Source organism: Pseudovirgaria hyperparasitica (genome assembly GCF_010093815.1).
Source record: "Pseudovirgaria hyperparasitica strain CBS 121739 unplaced genomic scaffold EJ05scaffold_13, whole genome shotgun sequence".
NCBI classification, from domain to species: Eukaryota; Fungi; Ascomycota; class Dothideomycetes; order Acrospermales; family Acrospermaceae; genus Pseudovirgaria; species Pseudovirgaria hyperparasitica.
This window is the reverse complement of record NW_022985561.1, coordinates 1,203,740-1,221,063: the sequence shown is the minus strand read 5'-3', so window position 1 is coordinate 1,221,063 and position 17,324 is coordinate 1,203,740. Positions and strand designations below refer to the sequence as shown.

Here is a 17,324-nt window from a genome sequence, read left to right as displayed (position 1 = left end):
AAGAATTAGACTCGCCGTAAAGGATGGCCCTTTGAAAGTATTTCAGAATCCAGCATCGGTCTTTGCTTGGCACTAACCAGTAAAACTCGCCACGTAAGTTTGGGCCTTGCTTCTATAATTTCCCTTTCGACATAGTAGCAGTCACCTGCTTCTTCTAATCTCATAAAATCTTTCTTATACGGTATATACCCCCAGCGATGCACTGTTTGATGGTCGAACCGCGAAACTGCGTCTTGTGCAACGCAGAGTTTCAGCCCTGTACGGCTTTCAGTCTGAGAACTATTTGTTATATCATAAATATTCAATCTGATTTCTGCTTCCTCATGTTCTTTTCTTTATGATCTTGAACATAACAATCACCTTGTTGGACAGATACTGCAATTCCTGAATTGGATAACATGACTCCCTATGTATTCTGGCTGGTTCCCTTTCTTTCACTCCTACGAGTGGCCCTGGCAATCTCAAACCCATCTCCATCAGTTTACGCAACATTGACGCAACCTTTCTATCCTCCGAATGCGAATTGTATAGAACTACGGGTACCAGTCACGATAAGCTATGAGCGTTTGACATTCAAATTCCCAGGCTGGAAGGATGACTTCGCGCTTCAGGACTTTCTCACTGCCGTGACTTCACGGGAAGGAGCTAATATTCCAAGTCCAATCACTGGTGCCATAAACGATACATCAAGTTATACCATTGCAGCCTCATTCTGTACTCCTAGACAGGAGGATCGCAAGAAGACCATCATTCTGGCAACGCATGGTATTGGACAAGCAAGAACGCACTGGAACTCTGCGTACGAACCGGATCAGTATAATTTTGTACAGTATGCCATAAGCAAGGGTTATTCAGTCTGGTTCTATGATCGCCTCGGACAAGGAGAGTCAGATACGTAGGAACATTACTCCCCAACCCACCTTCGGCATGCTGACATTGTATAATAGAGACTCTGGCTTTAAAACTCAGCTACGAACCCACAAGGCCATCCTCGTTGAGCTTGCATTGCTTGTGAAATCAGGAACTGTTACTGGCTCGTTTGGTGTGCCAGAAAAGCTGGCAGTCATGGGATTCTCCTTCGGTTCCTTCATCACACACTTTGCGATCGCCGAGAACCCAGGTCTCGCAGACGCTGCCATATTGACTGGCATAAACTACAACACAACCGGGCTCAATGCGAATGGTTTAGTTCGTTCATTTGTGCCGCGTATCGCATCTCTACAAAACCCAAGACGTTTTGGCACATTAGACCCGGGTTACCTAACGTGGGTTGATACGATCGCACAGATCAATACGTGAGTCTCAATAAGGTTATAAGAGGCTGATTTGAGTACTGATTGTGATTTAGATATTTCAAGTTCCCTTTCTACGACTTCCCGACTGCTTCCTACTGCGAGGAATTCAAACAGCCTTTTGCCATTGCCAAATTTCTCACATTAACGGACGGCGAATTCGATGCGAGTCAGTTCACTGGCGCTGCACTGGCGATCACGGCCAAGGACGATGTAAGTTGACGAATCTGATACTGATGTACCCTCCTTTTATATTTATTCATATTATCATAGTACATAATCTGCGATGGTGCATGTGAAGGTATCTTTGAGGAGCCGGCGCGTACACTCTTCAGAAATGCCAAGTTCACGCCGTATCTACATCCCAATAGCAGTCACAACTTCAACTTCCACTTCAATGCGACAGAAGCTTACAGGGTAATCACAGACTTCTTGGATGCAAGTGGACTATAGTTTTTCCACAATTTCATATTTAGCTATGTTATAATCAGCCATAGTTGGATCCATAACATATATTCGCATTACTTCAGCACGCAATGTGCATAGTCTACTGGAGATACCCGTGTGCCTGGAGCGTTAACACAGTCGATACGTACATGATCTGCGGAGTGTACAGAAGTTCAAGAGTTCAACCACAGATCATTGACAATCACCGGAAATACCTACAGACTCCAGTTTTAGATGACGGGGTAACGCGCCAATCATGAATGATATGCGTGTTGTGGTTTGCGAACAGTCAATGCACAATGGACAAACATGAGAACACAGCGCGGAATGCTATCTATGGATGATTTGTGCTTTAGCGCGGTTTAGAAAACGCCGTTTCTGCAGCACATAGCTCTTGAGAGTCATACATATCTGTGATAGTCTGACTCTGAGAACACGCTTAAGGTACTTCAAGTTATATTTCCTTGCAGGACTTCTCCGCTCATATCTACAGGTACTATGTCTCGGATAACCCAGAAGACGAACCTATTTCAGCTACCCGAAGTGACGTTTACGCAGCACTCTCAAGCTCATAGCTGACTTGTCTCTTGAAGCTGACCCAACATTGATTCCTCTATCTCTCAGACACAAACCTTCTATCGAAAGAATAGGCCCGGCAGCAGGTAGCCTAGCCACATCAGTATTGTCCTATTATCAAACATTAACAAGCTTCCTGTCGAATCCTTTACACCTAAAACTCTCCACATCCTCCGATTCGGTCAATAAAACCCTTGTAGAGGCAGATGAGCTCTTGCAACAGGATCCATGGGGCTGGGTCCAGCTCATCGTGGAAGGAGAAGACGAATTCTGCAACAGCACAATAGAATCAGGTATACCAACCTTCGGTGTAGAGATGCCACTCTCCAAAATAAGTTACAACGGACCACTACAAGACGCTTTGTTCTGTCTAGACTTTAGCCAACACCAAGGCACAGAGCATAAGGATGATCCTATATCGAGGGGCGGCAGACTAAATATGGACATTGACGATAGGCCTACGGTCAATGTCATTGAAGATGACTATTGTTTTTCAGAGAAAGGCGACCACTCTCCAGAAGACACAACTAGTAGATCGATTCATCGCCTCGTCCACGTGTGCTTCCTTGAACACATCTTCCGCCTCTACCTCAAAACAATCGACGGCTAAAAGTCTCATAATGACTTGTTTTTGATATGTATCCTAACACTGATCTCGCTTATAAGTATAGGTGAAATTCGTCATATGAGCGTGCGAGCTCTATCGGGTAATTTGGCTGTTATAGAGTGAAACAAGGATACATGATACGTCTGAAATTCTCCGCATTCAGTTACCAATGATTGGGAATCGGCAGATGAGCCTTGCTCCAAGTGCAAGAATTGTATCATGATGTCTGCTGACATGGTTGGTACAAAGCCTGCCAAAACTCGTCTGAAGAACAAATGGGTATTTCGGGAACAAGACAGCAGCTGTGTTGATGGAGAGAAAAAATTGGGGCGATCATGGAGGATACTCCTACGAATTAGCTTTGAACCATACCACTAAGTGCGTATACAGAGCCAGGGACTAGTCAAAATACAACGCTTGTAATGACATGGTAACACGCTACTTACCATATTGTCAAGTCGTGTAGTCTAGCCATCATTATACGCGCCCATAGTTAGGCGCCTAAACCACGTCATAAGTGGAGCGAACTTATATGATTAGCCCTGGATAACTCCATTAAGCATAAACCCCAAGCAGATGGGCCCAGTATAGACCCTTTGTAATCAATAGCGCTATGCACACTGCACACTGCACACTGCACACTGCACACTGCACACTGCACTTCGCCGTATGCAATGTAGAAACGCCTGCTACCCTACCATGGCGTCAGTGTGGAACGCGGACATGCTGCGTGGTATATGCTGTCTGCATGCAGTGAGAGTGCTCGTTCGTACGACATCGTCCTTAACGGTGTAAAGTTTAGTATATGCTGGCTGTACTGGTTGCAGTCTGTGTTGTGGGGATGTGCAAGGATCTAGATAAGGAAGGGTAGGCCAAATACCTGCTAGGGTCCACCTCACTCTATAGTTCTATAGGAAGTCTGGAAGTCCGTTCTCAAGACTCGCTTGATGCCGCTGCATGCGGCTAAGCGATGAGCTTAAGTTAACGAGAACCAAAATGACGAACGCAAAGACTGGCCTGTCCTTGTGACTCCAGACCATGACAGTTGACCAGTTGGGAAATTGTTGAGTCACAGTTTTGTAGATTACAAATAAGATGTTGGAAAGGCAGCGCTAGGTATCCTTAGGCTGCTGCAGGCAACAAAGAAGTTTAATCGGACGAATCTCTCCGGAGTACGTACTGATCGACGTAAAAGCCCATAAGTTCCGCATGGCGAGTAGATTCTGATGAAAAGTATACTTTGTAGCCGTTATTGAATACCTAGACAGGACAGCGATTACGATTAGGACAACAACACCAAAACACACAGTGAGTGGATGTTCATCGCTTGGTATCTACCCTGTCCATGATTCGTCACCCCCGGCCGGATCCGGCATGGCCATGCAAATTCTCCGTCAACTCTATCTCCTGCCCACGACGGAGTGCTATGCACGACAGCGTACTGAAAACCCTATAGACGAATCGAATTCAACTGTACGGCGGCTACGGCGATGTCTGCTATCAAGAACGTGATCTTGCTTGGGGTCTGTCATCTTGGGAATGCCGACAGAACGACAGGAATCATGCAACTGACGACAGCGACAGGCTGCAGGCGATCTTGGCAAATACATCTATGCCGCGCTGGTAGATGCAGATTTTGATGTAACAGTAATTTCGCGTCCAGAGTCCAACAGCATCTATCCTGCCTCTGCACGCGTTATCAAAACCGAATATAGCCTTGAAGGTCTGACCGAAGCCTTTCGAGGCCATGATGCTGTCGTCAGCTCTATTGCTGTACCTGCTGCTTTTGCTCAGTTCGTCATGATTGACGCGGCTATAGCTGCTGGGGTCAAGCGGTTCATCCCGAGCTACTTCGGCTACGCAGTAGACAAAACACCGCTACCGGAAATGGAACCTTTCAGTGCCCCGAAAACAGAAGTGCTAAAATATCTCGAGGACAGGGTTGTTGCTACTGCCGAGCCCGGCCTCACCTACAGTAGTGTCGCATGTGGCGTATTTATCGACTGGGTAAGTCGTGGGGCATCTGCACAACCGGCATTCCATTTCCACGTCGGGATTGACAGATAATGTAGGCGATGAAAAAATTTCCCGTCATCGGTGGCTATCAGAAAGAGCGCCGAATGAACATATTCGACTCCGGGAATGCAACTTTCACGGGTACTACGATGGAGGGGATTGCGACATCTGTCGCCGGTATCCTGAAGAATCCAGGACCAACAGCAAATCGCCATGTCAAGGTCCGCTCTATTCAGACATCCCAAAACGAAATTGTTGCGGCATTCGAGAAGGTCACTGGCCATGAATGGACCAAAACATACCTTGACAGTGAAGAAACTTACGCAGTGGCTAAGGAGAAGTTAAAGGTTAATGATCGGTCCGCTATCCTCGATCTGCTCTCTGTAGTACTCTTTCGAGACGGTGGTGGACAAGGTATCGTAGCATCGAGAGAAGCGTCGGACAATGAGATGGTTGGACTACAGGAAGAAGATATTGAAACAATAGTCAGGCGCGTTCTGAATCCCAACGAGCTCCCGATGTGAAGTCATGGGAATCAAGCTGAAAAGCAACCCAAAGTCGCTCTAGGCTACATCTGCGAGGCTGAATACATCAGGTAGTTTTATGGGTCTATGTGGGTAAGATGTGTGCACCGGCCGCTGTTGGTGTCAGCAGAGCCTGGGAGCTACGGGACGAATGAGAGGGTCCAATATAGCTATACGACATCGTTCTAGAAATCCGATTGCGTCTTTCTGGCGATATGGCAAGATAAGACAAGGTGTGGCGCCTGGCATAGACGAAGTGAGTACGATGCCTGAAATTCATCTTAATAGCTTACGTCGACCGCTGGTCAAGAAGTATGTCTTGGCAATTCCAAAGCCAGGGTAGTACGCCGTTCTCGTATCGGCAGCCTAGGCATCAGACGCCATGACAAGTGCGATTTTGTTGTAGACGCCTGGGCGGGGGAACGCTGTTTAGGGACTACAACACCGGAAAGATCTGAGTATCATGGTGAGTTTGCTTTGTGGAGACCTCACAGATAGGTCACGCAGCCCCGGGTGGACGATTCGCCTAAAGCGCCGATTCCATCGACAGACGCGTGGAGACTGACATGGGAATGCTGGTCCTAGTCTTTCTGAGGCTGGCTGCATTTGATAAGGCAGTGAAGTGTAGCTGACCGCTCAGAATCCTTACAATGCTGCAGTATCCAGGCACGGCAGAAGGTTGGAGAGATGTCACCTGTGGAGGATGATGTTGGTGAGCAAAAGCAACACTATCAATGATTGGTGTTGAATGCCAGGTCGTCTGGTGCATGAAGAGATGATGCTTACACCTACCCCTGAAATCGGAATTGTGAAGCGAGTATATACAGACCAGCCTGCGTACGGTCTAGTGTGTCCATGTCCATGTCGCTCCACGTGCCGCTTCACGCTAGTTTTAAGCAGAGACTCGCCGCTGCCTGGGCCCGTGCACGTCCCGACGTCCCGACGCGCGCCAAGATGGATCGATCCCCTTGCTCTCGCCACCACATCCGACAGGTTCCAATGTTCACCGACAATCAACATGCTAATCAAGCTCGCTTGGGATACACCAACTCTCGATGCCAAATTGCCCATTGCCTTTTCTTCGCCGGTGACCCCTACGCGCGATATGGCTAATTGTCAGCCTCTAAGACTTGTCGCGGTAGTCCGTCCATGACTTCAAATATCCTAGGATGGACTTCTGCATGCATAAGCCAATGGGTGATCTCTTTCGCTTGCATTCCAACAGTCCTAGAGCAAATCAGAAATCCAAGGCTGAGCTATCTTTAGAACCAGACGCCAAATGCCGTTCGGATGTCTATTCGTTCAGCTGCTCCACACGGTAGTGATATGTTTTTTCTTTCCAGATTCCGGACTGCCGTTGTTGGGTCGTGTTGGCAGCGACCCGAAAACTGGCCCCATTCCCCATGGATTTCCTCATATTATCGACCAGGATATGCGGCTGTCAATACTCCATACTGGGCCCTTTAGCTTTTTTAGCTAGCAGTCATTTCCCATTCGTCATTCGACTAGGTCATGCCCCAGGATTCATTGTCTCCGTCCACCCAACAAGCGTTAGTCAGAAGACCAATCCGATCCTAGCAAATACGAATACTCTTTTCTGTACCGGGAATATGGACTTGAAGGCTACTTGGCGGTATTGTCATAATCACGCGCTACAAGTGTTGTACATCCGTTCAGCTGGTCTCTCCTTCCTCATCAACGCGATTATCGTTAAAGGGTTAAGCAAGTTCCTACGTACACGCCAGCTGGTTAGCGTTTTTATCTCTATTACAGGGTGGCTTCGAGCACGAATGACTCGTAGCCGACCGTAGAAATGCGGATCATCTAGGTGTCGAGTCCACCAGTACAGATAAGCTTACTTGAGTATCCACTCTCTACCCTTGGCTGCAAGGTCAACTCAACCTTACGGAAGTGCTAATATCAATTATCACCGTACGATATCCTAGCGTCCAATGCTCCCTGTGGTCAAGAATACTTACTGTGATATTTCTTGGCAATGCCTGATTGGGCTTGTCCTCCTATCACCCAATCAACACTGGCGTTTGAAAGCAAGATCGAAAATCCCAACATCAGCCATAGTTCAATATCTGTATTAACGCTCGACTTTCAACTTAAAGCTCTTGGATGCGTACGCCCTGGTTCATCATGGGTTTTGAATGGTCGAACTGTGACCTAGGGTAGGAACATTTACTGGAGCCACCTTCTATACCCTGCATCAAGCATCCCTGGAATCCATGGATTATTGACCATCTAGAAGACCATCTCACAGGTACAAATATACTCTGTAGGATTGTACAAGACATTAACCAGGGTCCTTCACCTTATTTGACCCAATACGCAGGTACCGCGTAGCCGCTAGACGCCACAAGGATGTTGTCTCTTACTTTCAATAACGCCCTCACGCGACGACTATTCTTAATTGTGGATATGCCCGGCATGTGTTGCATTTGGCTTTTGCTACCATGTGTAGACTTGGATGTTGATGTTGCATTGTCATTGCCATGCTAGCCGTAATAGTCCACCTGTCAGGCTCGAAGGATGCTGTACGTACCCCGATATCTTGCATACTGTCGTCGCATACTGGGCCCCGAGCAAATGCAAGCAACATCACCGATCCAAAAGCAATGCCAGTCTCAAATGAGACTTCACTCCGAAGGACCATGGGTTCTGCTCACAAGACAGCACTACTGAGAAGTATAAGAGCTCGAACAGTTTCGCGTATATTCCAACTTATCATCCAGTCACCCTTCAGTATCACTTTTAATTAATTAATTCACTTCTTTCTCTTATTCTAGCTCCGTAATATTTCTTCCTCGGTACAGTCTTGTTGACTCTGTTGTTTCTCCCATGAAGCACTTCTTCGCATTTGCGGCTTTCGTAGCTGGGGTAGCTGCATTGCCACAAGTCAAAAGAGCAGCCTGTGCTGGCAATGATGCATCCGACCGCTCTGTTTGGTGTGATCTCGACATTAACACGAACTTTTACTCCACTGTTCCAGACACGGGAGTAACTCGCACATACTCTCTCACAATTGCAGAGGCGACAGCGGCACCTGATGGATTTGATATGCCAGTCATGCAGGTCAATGGACAAATACCTGCTCCCCCAATCATTGCGGACTGGGGCGACTTTGTTGGTGCGTTTGCATCCCATTGACAAAATGATAAGCATACTCACTGACGCTTGGTAGAGGTACATTTGGAGAATCAGGTAGAGCTACAAGGTGCCAGCATTCATTTTCACGGTCTTCACCAAAAGGGTACCTTCCAAGATGATGGTGTTCCCGCCATTACTCAATGCCCTCTTGCTGTAAGTACCATCATTATCATACTCCTCATTGCTCAAATTAGACTAATTCACATAGCCGGGTGACAACATGGTCTATAGGTGGCGAGCGACCCAGTACGGAACGAGTTGGTATCATTCCCATTTCTCAATGCAAGCGTGGAATGGCGTTTTTGGTGAGCAGGATGGGATTGTTCCTTCTTTCAGCGATACTAATATTGAAAGGTCCCATCATAATCAACGGCCCTGCGTCGGCTAACTACGACGAAGATCTTGGCAGTATCATCTTGAGTGACTGGAGTCATATCACCGCAGACGAGCAACAAGCGATTGCCAACACCAACCCAGTCATATCCCAGACTAATGGTTTGATCAACGGCACGAATGTGTGGGAAGGACCTGACGGCACAGTCGGTAAACGTTTCGAGACTGTATTTGAAGCTGGGAAGTCCTACCGGATACGCCTCATCAATTCTGCCATTGATTCGTTCTTTACTTTCAGCATTGATAGTCACAAGCTGAAAGTCATTGCCTCGGACTTTGTTCCCATCGAGCCGTATGAAACTGATTCGGTCATGATCACCATGGGCCAAAGATATGATATTATCGTCGAAGCTAACCAGGAGCCGGGCGACTACTGGATGCGATCTCTACCTGGAACATGCTCATTTTCTGACAATCCTCAAAATATCAAAGGCATAGTCCGCTACGACAGTTCCAGCACCGCTGACCCAACAAATTCTACAGCAGCCACTCAGCAAGCTTGTCATGACGAAGACCCGGCACTTCTCACGCCCATTGTAAGCGTTGATGTCGGCGATGCGACGCAAGTCGAAAATCTTGCTGCCACTTTTTACCAAGATCCTGAGAATGGATGGTTCAAATGGCAAATCGGAAACACCACAATGGTTGCACCCTGGGAGCAGCCGTCTATCAAGTCTGCATTCGAATCTGACTTCTCTTTCACGGAGCAGGAGGCTGTTATTCATCTACCAAATGCCAACCAGTGGGTCCAGCTTGTGCTGACCCAGGCCGGGCCTTTCAATCCACCGCATCCTATCCATCTCCACGGCCACGATTTCCATATTCTTGCTCAGGGCGCTGGTACGTTCACAAACGATACGCCATTGAACAAGGTCAATCCACCACGAAGAGATGTTGCAACTCTACTGGGTACTGGATACTTGGTCATAGCCTGGCAGCTTGACAATCCTGGCATTTGGCTAATGCATTGCCATATTGGTTACCACACCTTCGAAGGGTTCGGCTTACAGTTTGTCGAGCGCCAGGATGAAATCGGTGATCTTATTCGCGGAGATGAGATGTCACAAGTGTGCGATAACTGGGACAGTTTTGTGGCGGAACATGGAATTGTTCAAAATGAGTCCGGCATTTGATTTCGGAATTTGTGCACTGTCTCGCTTGTCGTAGCTGAGAACTGAAGAGGTTCCCAAAGTCTCCCATGTCTCGCAGTCGACGAAGTATAATCTCTTGGATGGGTAACGACGTCAATCCTTGTCCAGTTTCCTTGTTTTGTTCCTTTTGTTTGATATTCCTAGGCTGATCAGCAAGCTTTTCATATTTGTATATATGTTCTACGTCATAATTCTGATTCATGAATAACTAAGCTATCTTGCTATCCATGTCATTAATCTGGCGCCGCTTTGGAGGAGAAGAACTTTGGAAGTGTTGCTGGACTACTGTTCTGTCACTGTAGCATGACCGCCAATCTCTGTGTAGTAACGGATAGCCACGGTGAACAATGCTCTATGTATGACCACATAATGCGCTAGAGATCAAGTTGTTATAAAAGTCGTGAATGCCTTGCTAACGCGACACTAGAAGGCAATTCACTTGCTAGTTGTACAGAGCGTTCTACTGCTACGGAGCAGCGGTATTTCCTAATGAAGATCGCCGTCGAAGCTCATGATATTCTGAGGTCCGCTTTTTATGGTACATGACTACGATTTCTTTGGTATCGCAGACATTGAATCTGCAATTGACAGCCCTCAGAGTTGGCGCTGCTTACGAGCTGTTCGTCCAGTGGCTCAATATCAAATTTGCAAACAATAAAAGACTTAAAGGGCACAAATATGCAATCGCTTGGGCGGAGGACACGAACTACGATATATTCGCAACTACAAGAGACAAGCAATCGCTAGGAGCCCATAATACAGAGCCAATTGACGTCAATAGTGCTTCGGGCCCGAGAGCCATGAGTCGCAAGGATGCACCTGGATCCTCCGAGTTCTACAGCGCTCCAAATGCCGCGAATTACCTGGTAGTTTCAATCCCATGCTCATCAGCCAGCTATTCTGGGAGCAGCCAGAACCATGTGAAGGCTTTGCCATGGCACAGGTTGGATGTGTTCCTGAAATTTGCAACGAGTTCATCAATGCTGTTCCCGAACATGTCACCACTGTGGACATTGACTCTAGGCTCTTGGGGTTGCATATTGACAAGATGCTCACTGACCAGCTTGAAGTAGCTCGGAAGGAATTAAGGCTGGTTGTCAAGACAAGGTCAGCCACCCAATTACCCATAACCTTTATTACAACAATACGATTCAGAAAAGGCGCGCAAAAAAGCAAAGAGCAGATCTTATGCATAGCCTCAGGGAGTCGACGGTAGACTCCCCAATACCTGAACCATACCTAGCCTACGTACCCATATGGAAATGCAACTGGAGGCCAAGCCTCTACTTCGTATGTAGATGTCTCGTATTATGGCCAAGGGATGGGCATTTGCGTTAGATAGACCCAGAGAAGCTGCAATTGAACTTGGACAACAGAACCGAGGTAGATATTGACGTCTTTTCTGCTGAAGATGCGCTTGATAGCCAAGCTACATACTACAAGGTGAGCTGGTACCTGGCACCTAATGATATACGTACGTTTGCAAACACTGACATGCTCTAGGACGAGATGCAGTACTTCATCGATGTAGTCACTAAGCAATTCATCGAGAGATATATCATAGCAAGTTGCCGCGGAACTTTTTGTCGCCCAACCATGTAGCTGGTCTCGAGACTATACGCCAACGCAGCAGCTCGGAGAAGAGGAAGGCAATGTTGGAGCACGGCTAGGAGACATTCCGCCTATCGATGGGAGGGAGGAGTACAGTGAGTGAAACATTATGTCAATGCGGCGACGATGGGCGTTGTGTATCATTTAGTTGTGGTATTTGCAGTGCCTTGCTCACATGATCGCGGTTATTGGTCTCATTGTAGCGAACCATGTTGACCGGATTGGCGATATTGCAAGAGCTTCTACTGAAAGAGATATGAAGGAGGAGATAAAGAAAGGGACTTGGGAGACTCGAACGATACGGTCATCGACGTAGGCATGGAATAGCCAATATGCGATATATGGTAAATAATGAAATCGTTGCACCTGAGGTTGGGATGGTTGTTCAATTAATACGTATAACACTGCTCGCTTGGTTAAATACCGGGCTCGGCTGCAAGGCTGCCTGCTCACTGCCCAGGCCAGACGCCTCAACCGTCTTCCTCCGAATCGTCTTCCGGCGTTGCTCCACTATTTCCCAAAGCTCGAGCTAGTCTACACTTGCACTTTACTTCCGTTCGATTTAACACCTCGCAGTTCGTAGTAGAGGAATGGTTTGATACACGGTTACATATCCATCATCTTGCGTACTCAAATCTGTTCACAAGACTTCACAGCACAATTGTGAGACTCGAACAATCATCCATACTTCTATTGTAGCGGCGTACTAATAATTGGCCTCTAGGTCCATCTGTCCTCTTTGGACATCAAAGCTCACTCTACTCCACCATTGGTCCCTTCAGTCACGCAAATTCAAATCTCGAAGCCTCACCTCGTCGGTATAATTGAACATGGCATCATCCCTCTCTCCCGCTGAACAACTCCAAGCTCAGGCCGATGCTGAAAAAGCTCATCGTGTCACTGTCGAAGACGTTCCAGATGAGGATGACAACATCGGGAAGTCATCCACGGATGCATCCTCTTCCTCTTGGGCTGCACCTATGTCCGAGAAGGCTGCTGGTAAGAAAAAGGCTGCCGAAACGTCTCTTAATGTTAAGGACGACAAGGCATTCCCGTCTTTAGGTTCTGCCTCGAAAGGTCCAGCGGTCAATTCCTCCACGAACATGAACTGGGGCAAGCAGAATGGCATCAATGGCGCTGCGGCGAATACTGCTCCTCGTAGCTCCGGTGCACCGACTCTTCAAATGCCTGGACTGCGCCCTGCTGGCCCTGGACTCGTTCTTCCCGGTCGTCATCAGGAAAGCATTGATTTGACTCCAAGTCAAATGCTCCCTCGCCATCAAATGAAGAAGCCTATTAAGGATACTCTGAATGATATCAATAGGACTTCTAAGGCCAAGGTCACTATGAGAGAGGTTGGCGGTAAATACAAGTTCGAAAGCCAAGGACCAACCGTCGACGATGTGCGCAACGCCTTGAGACAAGTTGCCCGAGAGCTGGGCACCAAGGTGTGTCCATTTTATATTCGATTTGAATACTGTATTGACTTTGATTCAGCAATCCCTCAAGATCCCTGTACCAGCTTCGATGAGACAACACATTATCGGAAAAGGAGGCGCTGTCGTTAATGGAATCAAGCAAAAAAGTGGAGCCAATATTCAATTGCCCAAGCAAGACGCTGTCAATACCGAAGACGAGGACGCAGAGGTTGATATCCTCATCGAAGGTGATCCTGTCGGTGCCGAGCTTGCTCGCCGGGAGATACAGAATATCATCAACGAAAGGGAAAAGAATACATCTGTCAACTATCGCCTGAAGGATATTCCCGCAGAATTCTACCCATTCCTGTCTGGTCTGTCTCATCCTCATGGACCCGCTGGACCCGGTGAAAACATCATCCAAGTCAAAATCCCTGACTACTACCACTACCACGCTACTCCTCCGCCACAACAGTCGGCCGATGGAAGGTTTGCGTTTGCAGCTCAGCCAAACCACCCGATCCAGATCAGTGGGCGTCGTCCAGCTGCGCTCCAGCTCCGTGGGGAGCTTGAACGTGAAGTAGAGAGACTTAGGCAAGAGCTGGCAGTCAAAGAAGTTACTATTGAGAAAGCAAAGCACCGCTTCATCGTCGGCGAACATGGTGTGCCACACCATGACTTCCTTGAAGAGACTGGCTGCACCGTTATCCTACCACCACACCACGAAGACTTGGACGTAGTCTACGTCATAGGCCCTAGCAACCGCTTGGAGGGCGCTGAAGAGAAGGCGTGGGATCTCGTGGACTCGATGAGCATGACTGCGGTTGATGTGGCCAAGCAACATCGTCAGGCAAACCCGACCGCTGAGCATGCACGTGGTCTCTTCCAATACCTCCGCCAACGACAAATCATCGAGGAGCTGGAGAGGCAACATGAAGTTTCAATTGTCCACCCCTCGACTCAGCCGACAGCATGGAATATATATGCCAGATCTGGAGCAAAGTCTGCACGACTGGTAAACCAAGACTTGGTGTCTTTGATAGCAAGTCACCCTCCGTCCCGCATCAAGAGTATACCTGTAGATCCGTTCTATCTGCCACATCTTCGTAGCCGGGTGGCTCCTCGTATCAGAGAAGATCATGGTGTTTTCCTTGCCTTACCCGAAGAATTCCAAGAACAGCCAGAACTTGTTTTGGTGTACGAAGCATCCGAGCCACCTTCTGATTACAATGTCCCTCGTGGTCAGCCAGGTACTGAAGTTGCCGCGAAGTTCGCACAGGCGCTTCAGCAAGCACAACAAGAAATCGAGAGCATCATTGGTGGCCACAAAGCAGTACAATCGCAGGAAGTAGATGCTCCATCCAAGTTCCATGACAAGATACGCCGTTACGTGGCGAAAGAGCAACAGAGCCTACCTGCCACGCAGGTTCCGATCCAGGTACTCCTAGCCAATCAACGGGCCCAGAGAGCTGCGGCTCAACAGAACACGTTTAGTGGTCTCTCCATGCGTGGTCCACAAGATACACTACCCGCAATGTACGCTAAAGTTCTAGAATTCATCAAGCAGGAGGAGAAAGACGAGCTTGCTCGGGGCTATGTCACGAGCTGCGACTTTCCCCAGCAGTATGTGAAGATGCTTGTTGGACAAGGTGGACGTAACATCATCAAGTTGCGTGAGGACTTTGATGTCGAGATCAATGCCCAGCAAGAGGGCAAAGTGGAATTCAAGGGTCCTCAGGCCAAAGCCGAAGCAGCCAAGGCTCATGTTCTGTCTGAGCTGAAGAGATGGAAGGACCAGGCTACTCACGAGATGACCGTAGCGCCAGAGTTTCACGCCTTGTTGATTGGAGCTGGTGGTCAAAATGTCAACAGATTGGCCGATCGCTATGGCGTTCGCATCAACTTTCCCAAATCAAAAGATAGCAAGATGGACGATGCAGCGTCTGTGTCTGAGGCCGGTGACAGGAAGCGTTCACAGGCACCGCAGGCGGCAAACAAGGTGATAATTACCGGGCCTCTAGCTGGTGCTGATGCGGCTAGAAAAGAGTTCGAGGACCTCTTGAAGTTTGAGGTGGATCACTCTCACACAGCCACGATACCAGTGCCCAGAAGCCGAGTTGGCATGCTTCTCGGTCAAGGGGGACGCGAAGTAGAGGAAATCCGACGGGAGACTGGAGCACGAATTGATGTGCCGAAGCCGGATCCCGAGGCCGACCCGAACAGCAAAGTCGAAATCACTGTGAAGGGCACGAAAACTGCAGTTGAGGCCGCCAAGAAGCTTCTCACAAGCCGAGTTAAGGTTTTGGAGAATACGGTTACTAGGACTATTAACGTGGATAGTGCCCATCATAAAGCTCTCATTGGGAGCGGAGGTGAGTTGATGGACAAGGTTGCGGTCAAGATGAAATCTAACAAGCATGCAGGTGCAAACATCCGTGACATTGTCATCAAGGCGGGTGGGCCTGAAGACCGGCGAGGGATCACCCGTATGGTCCGCTTCCCAAACGCCAACACGGACGGCACCGAGATCCGGGTCGAGGGCAGAAAAGAAGTTGTTGACAAGATCGTTGCTGCCATCCAGGAGATTGCAGCGTCTCGTGACAGCCAGGTAGAGGAAGTTCTTGAGGTGGATAAGGACAAGCATCGTCTTCTCATTGGCCGTGGCGGTGAGAAACGTCGCAGCCTTGAGTCTCAATTCGAAGTCTCACTTGATATTCCCAAGGTAGATGTGGAGGGCCCAGCGCGGAACCGGGTCAGGATTACTGGACAGCCCGATGCAGTGAGCAAGGCCAAGGAGCATATCCTTGAGCTTGTGAAAGGTCAAGAAGGGGAGACAATCCAGGTACCGCACCACCTACACCATGTTCTTGCCGACAACAACAACTTTTTCCGTGTACTTCGCAACAATCACAAAGTGCGTGTTGATCACGGTGGTCAGAAGCCGCCGCAGCGACCAGCAGTAAGCACGCCTGCAACGGCGAATGGAGGCAACTTGCCACTAATCACAGACGACGTGAACGGGTCGGGAGAAATGCCTTATCGGTGGTCAATATCGGAGCCAGCAGTTATCGAGACGTCGGACGAGACGATCCCGTGGATCTTGATAGGGCCATCAGCGGAGGAAGTCGCCAAGGCCAAGCAGTTGATTGAGAGCAAGCTGGCCAACGCTCCAAGTGGTGGCAGTGTTACAGGACATTTGGCGCTACCCGACTCACGATCGTATGGAAGCATTGTCGGACCAGGCGGAAGCAAGATTAACAGCCTGAGGAAGCAGACGGGGACGCAGATCCAGGTCCCACGCAATGGGTCGGATGCGCCAATTGAGATTACAGGGAGCAAAGAGGGAGTGGAGAAGGCGAAGAGTCTTATAGTGGAGCTTGTTGGACAAGGCCAGAGGCGTGAGTAGAAGGGAAGCTCGGGGTGTAGATGAAAAAGAAGAAGATGAAGATGATGAGTACAAAGCGACGAGTTGCGGAAATCTTACGGCCTGGATATGACAGTGACGCGCGTGTTGCTCAATCCCAAGCATACATATATGTAGACAGCATATACCCACCTAGGAGAGATCAGAAAGCGATCAAAAGTTGTTTGCAGATATATATTATACAAGTATATCATTATTTAGCCCTATACCTACCTGTATGGGGATGGAAAAGATTAATGTCATCATCAACTGTTAATAATACTACTCCATTGCTATTCATGACGGGCATAGATAATAGTGGTGTTGGCTAGGCGGCACAGTAGGACGAACGTAAGCACCAGCCAGCCCGTGCAGAGGCCGCGGTAGTGCCAGCGAAAGGCCGGTACTGGTACACACTACAGGGACAAGGACAGGGACAGGGACAGACCAGTTATTTTCATTCACGTTAGCGCACAGTTCTGTCGTAAGAGATCCTCATCCTCTCTCAGGTGTATTAGTAGCTTGAAGGGTTGTCGTTGATATTATTGTCGTGGTCCATGGTCAACAGTGGTTGATTTCGTGGGTGGTTATGCGCGTGTACAGATCAGCAATCAGTGATCAGCGATTCCGATGAGATGCGATGCATGCGGGACGGGACGACTGAGACACAATGGTCATCCAACAATTAATTACAGTGACATTGTCTATGACACAAAGGAGCGGGGCACAT

General features: G+C 48.4%; 6 protein-coding genes across 6 annotated transcripts; 5 read left to right on the top strand and 1 right to left on the bottom strand.

Moving 5' to 3' along the window:
* Positions 1-398: 398 nt before the first annotated feature.
* On the top strand, positions 399-2,925 carry EJ05DRAFT_513209 (alpha/beta-hydrolase; the record flags this gene model as incomplete). The annotated part of the gene is made up of 5 exons (XM_033748411.1): positions 399-895; positions 948-1,295; positions 1,349-1,505; positions 1,566-1,734; positions 2,333-2,925. The coding sequence occupies 5 exons, from the start codon at positions 399-401 to the stop codon at positions 2,923-2,925; spliced, it is 1,764 nt and encodes a 587-aa protein (XP_033598186.1).
* Positions 2,926-4,401: 1,476 nt separating this feature from the next.
* EJ05DRAFT_478694 (NAD(P)-binding protein) lies at positions 4,402-5,786 on the top strand. Its single transcript, XM_033744517.1, has 3 exons — positions 4,402-4,445; positions 4,507-4,929; positions 4,995-5,786. The coding sequence occupies exons 1-3, from the start codon at positions 4,413-4,415 to the stop codon at positions 5,460-5,462; spliced, it is 924 nt and encodes a 307-aa protein (XP_033598185.1). The 5' UTR covers positions 4,402-4,412; the 3' UTR covers positions 5,463-5,786.
* A 190-nt stretch (positions 5,787-5,976) lies between these two features.
* On the top strand, positions 5,977-6,740 carry EJ05DRAFT_113643 (uncharacterized protein). Its single transcript, XM_033739013.1, has one exon. The coding sequence runs from the start codon at positions 6,211-6,213 to the stop codon at positions 6,613-6,615; it is 405 nt and encodes a 134-aa protein (XP_033598184.1). The 5' UTR covers positions 5,977-6,210; the 3' UTR covers positions 6,616-6,740.
* Positions 6,741-7,993: 1,253 nt separating this feature from the next.
* EJ05DRAFT_513207 (multicopper oxidase-like protein) lies at positions 7,994-10,614 on the top strand. The gene is made up of 4 exons (XM_033748410.1): positions 7,994-8,598; positions 8,653-8,771; positions 8,827-8,923; positions 8,973-10,614. Exons 1-4 carry the CDS (start codon positions 8,310-8,312, stop codon positions 10,142-10,144), a joined length of 1,677 nt encoding a protein of 558 aa, XP_033598183.1. The 5' UTR covers positions 7,994-8,309; the 3' UTR covers positions 10,145-10,614.
* Positions 10,615-10,859: 245 nt separating this feature from the next.
* On the bottom strand, positions 10,860-11,650 carry EJ05DRAFT_113529 (uncharacterized protein). Its single transcript, XM_033739012.1, has one exon. The coding sequence runs from the start codon at positions 11,354-11,356 to the stop codon at positions 10,937-10,939; it is 420 nt and encodes a 139-aa protein (XP_033598182.1). The 5' UTR covers positions 11,357-11,650; the 3' UTR covers positions 10,860-10,936.
* A 616-nt stretch (positions 11,651-12,266) lies between these two features.
* On the top strand, positions 12,267-16,877 carry EJ05DRAFT_540392 (uncharacterized protein). Its single transcript, XM_033749601.1, has 4 exons — positions 12,267-12,436; positions 12,498-13,221; positions 13,271-15,563; positions 15,615-16,877. Exons 2-4 carry the CDS (start codon positions 12,604-12,606, stop codon positions 16,595-16,597), a joined length of 3,894 nt encoding a protein of 1,297 aa, XP_033598181.1. The 5' UTR covers positions 12,267-12,436; positions 12,498-12,603; the 3' UTR covers positions 16,598-16,877.
* Positions 16,878-17,324: the final 447 nt, after the last annotated feature.

Coding starts and splice junctions, on each gene's coding strand:
- EJ05DRAFT_113643 (XM_033739013.1), top strand. CDS start 6,211: ATGCCAGGTCGTCTGGTGCATGAAGAGATGATGCTTACACCTACCCCT.
- EJ05DRAFT_113529 (XM_033739012.1), bottom strand. CDS start 11,356: ATGCATAAGATCTGCTCTTTGCTTTTTTGCGCGCCTTTTCTGAATCGT.
- EJ05DRAFT_478694 (XM_033744517.1), top strand. CDS start 4,413: ATGTCTGCTATCAAGAACGTGATCTTGCTTGGG. Junction 4,446..4,506: donor AGAACGTGATCTTGCTTGGG/GTCTGTCATCTT, acceptor CGACAGCGACAG/GCTGCAGGCGATCTTGGCAA. Junction 4,930..4,994: donor GTGGCGTATTTATCGACTGG/GTAAGTCGTGGG, acceptor CAGATAATGTAG/GCGATGAAAAAATTTCCCGT.
- EJ05DRAFT_540392 (XM_033749601.1), top strand. CDS start 12,604: ATGGCATCATCCCTCTCTCCCGCTGAACAACTCCAAGCTCAGGCCGAT. Junction 13,222..13,270: donor CCCGAGAGCTGGGCACCAAG/GTGTGTCCATTT, acceptor ACTTTGATTCAG/CAATCCCTCAAGATCCCTGT. Junction 15,564..15,614: donor AGCTCTCATTGGGAGCGGAG/GTGAGTTGATGG, acceptor ACAAGCATGCAG/GTGCAAACATCCGTGACATT.
- EJ05DRAFT_513207 (XM_033748410.1), top strand. CDS start 8,310: ATGAAGCACTTCTTCGCATTTGCGGCTTTCGTAGCTGGGGTAGCTGCA. Junction 8,772..8,826: donor TTACTCAATGCCCTCTTGCT/GTAAGTACCATC, acceptor TAATTCACATAG/CCGGGTGACAACATGGTCTA. Junction 8,924..8,972: donor AGCGTGGAATGGCGTTTTTG/GTGAGCAGGATG, acceptor TAATATTGAAAG/GTCCCATCATAATCAACGGC.